The 4,973-nt window shown below is 48.3% G+C and overlaps 1 protein-coding gene across 3 annotated transcripts in view; it reads right to left on the bottom strand.

Annotated features, from left to right (window-relative positions):
* Nucleotides 1–869: 869 nt before the first annotated feature.
* The window catches only part of CDH3 (cadherin 3), a 42,763-nt gene continuing 38,659 nt past the window's right edge, over nucleotides 870–4,973 (bottom strand). For all 3 annotated transcript variants that reach the window (XM_019653305.1, XM_019653315.1, XM_019653298.1), the window contains 3 exons: nucleotides 3,946–4,076; nucleotides 3,401–3,547; nucleotides 870–1,734 (listed from right to left, as the gene is read on the bottom strand). In XM_019653305.1, the coding sequence (XP_019508850.1) occupies nucleotides 1,525–1,734; nucleotides 3,401–3,547; nucleotides 3,946–4,076 (488 nt within the window). In that variant the 3' untranslated portion in view covers nucleotides 870–1,524. The remainder of the gene's footprint in view (nucleotides 1,735–3,400; nucleotides 3,548–3,945; nucleotides 4,077–4,973) is intronic.

Genomic DNA, 4,973 nt, shown 5'->3' on the forward strand with positions numbered 1-4,973 from the left:
GCTGGAAGGAAACATTGATTTCAACTTCAGCCATCCTTTCAACTTCGCTTCAGGGTCTTTTCTTTGGTTCATTGCAAAGAAAAATTTTAAACTTCACTTTCACAAAGATATACATGGAATTGTTCCATCCTGGCTGCCTCTTCAAGCCTTATTCCGGCATCTGTGCTGGGTATTGTCAGGAGTGTTCCAATTTCACTGACATCCTGGTGAGCTCTCTAGCTTTCTGTCTGGCTGGATTTTGATGATCATCAATGTCATTTTAAAAAACACAGTAAAGCCATTCTTTAAAGGAGCAAAGTCCCCTCAGAGGGTCATGGTGAGAATTCATTTAAAGGAAATGATTGAAATTAGTGCTGTCCAGGCCTAAAAAGTATTGAATATATGGTAGCCATTACCAATGAACACAAATAGCACTTATCATGTGCCAGATATTCACATCTCCATAAGAACTCCCCATTTTATGCATGAAAAATCTGAGGCAGGTGGAGGTGAAGCGACTTGCTAGGAAGTAGCAGAGCCAGAACCTCCCCAACCCCTGCCTTTCAACACAGAGCAGGAAATCTTCAGGCATGCCGTGCTCCATGTGAGAGAGCAACCACCGTTCCAGAAAAGACGTCGCCTGTAGCTCTGCATCTGTAGGAAGGACAGCAGGTTTGTCCCCACCTGGGCCTGTGAATGAATTCCTCATGGTAGAGGAAGCTGTGGTGAACCCGACAGAGATCCAAAACACTCACTCCCTTGGCACAACTCTGAGAATTCTAAAAACCATTGAATTTTACATTGAAGTGGGTGAATGGTATGGTATGTGAATGATATGTCAATAAAGCTACATTAAAAAAAAAGAAAAAAAGAGCTCACTCCCCTGGCACTTCTGTGAAAAGTTCCTTTAATAAAAAAGTTCTAGTACATTTACACGATTGTCATCACCCTTCATCTACAGCACTCCATAGGGGAAATAAAAAATAAAGGACAACCTAGACGCGCTCAGTATAAAAACGCAGTAATCTATTCAAATAGGAGGCCTTGGTCCTAGAGATCAGAGAGAAATGCACAAGGGCACGTGAGCTGAGCAGCTCTGGCCTGGGCCTCTGAAGGGCTCCTGGGGGCAGCTGAGGACCCGCCTCTAACTTTTTAAAAACAGCATTAAAAAAAAAAAAAAATCCAGGTTGCAGTAAGAGGCCTCTATCTAAGAAGGGTCCATTCCAGAGAGAATATTATCATGGGGGAGTCAAGTGTCCATCCAGGCCCAGGACACAGGGCTGAGCGTTTTATGGTAGAGAAGGGCTTCTCAGAAATTCAGCCTCCAAGGCACCCCAGGGCCTAGGCTGAGAAGTCAAACCGCCCATGGCCCTCCACTGTGAAAGGCTTAGAAACCAACCCCTCTAATGTCCGACTCGAGGCCTCTTCCCTTCCACTTCTCAACAGCTCCAAGGTCCTTGGCTGGGGGGTGGGGGTGGGACTGAAGCCCCTTAAAGATGCAGCTGTGGCCTGATGTTGAGTCCCTGGCCTTGCTGGCTCACACGCCTAGTCGTCCTGGCCACCACCATACATGTCCGCCAGCTTCTTGAAGCGGCTGCCCCACTCATTCAGGTAGTCATAGTCTTGGTCCTGGTCAGAGGCCGAGGAGGTGAGGGAGCTCAGGGAGGCGGCATCAGAGCCGCTGCCCTCATAGTCGAATACCAACAGTGAGTCATAGGGCGGGGCTGTGGGGTCCGTGTTAGCTGCCTTCAAGTTCTGTGGCGACAGAGAGCAGGTGGTTAGGGGTACTGAGCTCAGACACTCGGCAGCTGCAAGAACTCAGGCAGGCTGGTGCACCTCATCTGCAAAGCCATTTTTCCCCTCCCTCAAGGTTTTGAAGGTTGAAATGAAATACTGCATATATACTTAGCACAGGGCCCAGCATACAGCAAATGCTCAGTGCAGCAGGCCAGAAGTGAAGGGCAGGGACCTTGAAATCAGATGGCTTAAGTCAGAACTCAGACTTCACACACTGGTATGTGACCCTGGGCAAGTCCCTTAATTGACCTCTCTGTGCTTTTTTCTCGTCTCTAAAATGGGGAGACTAAATGAATATGTAAATATATGTAAAGCACTTATTAGAATAGTACCTGGCATATAGTGGAACACTATTTCCTCATTTGTAAAATCAGGATAACAATAGGATTCCTACCCTGCAGACTTCATGTAGAGATTAAATGAGATAGTATTTGCAAACTGTCCAACACATAGACATTCTCGAAACTGACTTCATCTAACCGGAGGGAAAAGCTTCAGATATTTAGCTCCAAGGTGTCTTCTCACACCTGCTGCCCAAGCAACTTTCCCCAGATGATTTTGTTTTTGCACTGCACTCTCGAATATGCTCAGGCTACTTCTAGAAGGCAAAAGGTTTAGAAGAGAAGACGAAGCCAGAGGATTCAAGCCAGGGAAAAGTATCCTGACCGCCCACTGAGCCCTCTGCCCACTGCCGCTTCCTTAAACCCACCCACCCATCCACCCACCCATCCATCCATCCATCCATCTTCCCTCTCTACTAAAAACTGCATTTATTGATTGCTAGTGAGGTATCAGTCTGTATTAGGCTCATACCATCTACCTCCTATATACCTAGTTCAGTGGTTCTTACAACCCTGACTGTATTATTTGATTTCTTTGGGGAGCTAAAAATATCAGAACCTAAAAAAAAATAAATAAACTGATGCCAAGGTTCCAGGCATTGATATTCAAAATTCCTCAAATAAATCAAATGTGTGACTGGAGTTAAGAGCACAGAAAACACTCAGCTATTAGCAACAACAGCTCTTATTACCTGATTAAGTGTTAGGTGCCAGGCCAAACTTAAATCATCTTTAAAATATTCTGAAGCCCAGGCCACATCCAGATCAATTAAATCACAACCTCAGGGTGGGGGGGATGGTGAGTCAGAGGCATCACTAGTTTCTGAAGTCCCCAGGAAATTGCAATGTGCAGGCGGTTGGGGAACCCCTGTGCCAGCACTGTCCCAGGTACTCACTCACCCAGTCCTTAAAGCAGCCTGGAACAGAGGTCCCAAAACCTTGCTCCATCTCAGAACCACCTGGGATCTTTAAAAATTCAAACCCAGGTTGTCTGGCTCCAGAGTTTTTTCCTAACAACCACTATATTTGTTGAACAAATGGTATGTGAATGATATGTCAATAAATAATGAATACATTATTCCTAATCTATTCTTTACCACTCTGCAAGTTAGGGTCTTATTGGAAGAGGAAACAAGCCCAGAAGTTACTCAAATGAGCTAGAGGTCACACAGCTGGTTGGTGGCAGAGTCAGGATTTGAACCCAGAGCCAAGACTCTGAGCCCATGCTCTTTTCTCTCATTCTGCCGGTGCCTGACTATTGCGCTGGCCCCCCCATGCCTCACCTCGATGATGAAGTTGCCGATTTCATCTGGGTTGGCTGGACGTGGGCGGTACATGGGTGTGGGGATGAAGGATGGTGCCACATCGTTTCGGAGAACCACCTCGGGCCGTGCCTCTAGACCCCGGTGGAGTTGGGTGATGTCATAGTCCTTCATGAAAATAAAGGAGGGCATGAGATTGAGAAGGACCTTCCAACTCCCCTACCATTCACATTTCACCCCATTTCCCTACCATTTGGATGTTCTGCTTCATGGCTAGGTCTTAGAAAACAGATGTTAGAGATTTCTGAAAGCCCTAGTTTCCGTACCCCCCCTCCCAAATTAAGTGCAGGCTCAAGGTCACCTTGGCAGGGGCCAAACAGCATACAGCAATGTACCAGACATCCTCTCAGAAGAGGAGAGCTGGTGCTCTATCCTGCATGAAGGCTGAAGCTTCAGGCCAGAGTCTGGTCAACATAGCCAGCATGGTTAGTTGATGGACCCAACAATCCCTGCCAGTAGCCCTGGGGGAATCTACCTCCCAACCCCCAGGCTTCCCAATGTCCTACCTGGTCCTCCTCGCCACCCCCCTCTTCGCCATAGTAGAAGACGTTGTCACGGGTGTCGTCTTCTGGGAGTAGAAGGGGCTCCTTGACCTTCCGCTTCTTTCTCACCAACAAGAGAAGAACCAGCAGGAGGACTAGAAGAGTTGGAGAGTGTGAATATTCACCCCTACAACCATACAGTTGGCCAAGACCCCCAAACCTCCAGAGCCCCATCTAACTTGAGACCCCTCCAAGTCAGTAGCCAGAGCTTAACAGACTTCATCGGCTCCCTTGCACGTAGGAAGAAAACCCTGCACTCCTTACCAAGGTTCACAGGATTTGGCTGACTTGTGTGTCATCCCCACCTCCCCCTGCCCAGGTCGGTCACATTGGCCTTGGAGTTCCTCAAACATACCCAGCAGTTTCCCGCTTGAGAACCTTCCGCTGAGCACTCTCCTCACTTGGAACACTCTCCATGCGTAGGCATGGCTTCACCCTTCACATCTCAGCTTAAGGTCACCTCCTCTTGGCACCACTTTGACTTCATTCCACACCTACATTTCTAGATCATTTTGCCAGTCTACCCATATTGACTGTACTGGTCCTGAGGGAAATCCCCCTCTGTGAGGATGGGATCTCCCAGCAGATTTTTTTTTTTTTTTTTAAGATTTTATTGGGGAATTGGGGGAGGGGAACAGCTCTGGGGAATCGGGGGAAGGAGAACAGACAAGTTGCTGTCCTTTTGTTCTTTAGTCTAGTTTTGGAGGATGTTGCTTCACTGGCCCAAGCTGGCACCATCATTGCACTCTTCCTGGGCGAGGCAGATCAGTCGCCAGCTTCTGGACGGCTGCTCACAGCGGCTGCTGGCCGCTCACGCTGGCTACCAGCTACACATGGTAGCTTATGGCAGCCCACTGTAGCAGGGGACTGCAGCCTATGCCGTCGCCGTCGCCCCACAACAGCCCAGCTCCAGGTTGAGCTGTTGTTCAGCATCTTAGCTGTAGAGGGCAGTGTCACTGGCCCTCATATGTGGGATCCGAACCGGGGCCCTC

The sequence above is a fragment of the Hipposideros armiger genome, unplaced genomic scaffold, assembly GCF_001890085.2.
Source record: "Hipposideros armiger isolate ML-2016 unplaced genomic scaffold, ASM189008v1 scaffold_9, whole genome shotgun sequence".
NCBI lineage: Eukaryota > Metazoa > Chordata > Mammalia > Chiroptera > Hipposideridae > Hipposideros > Hipposideros armiger.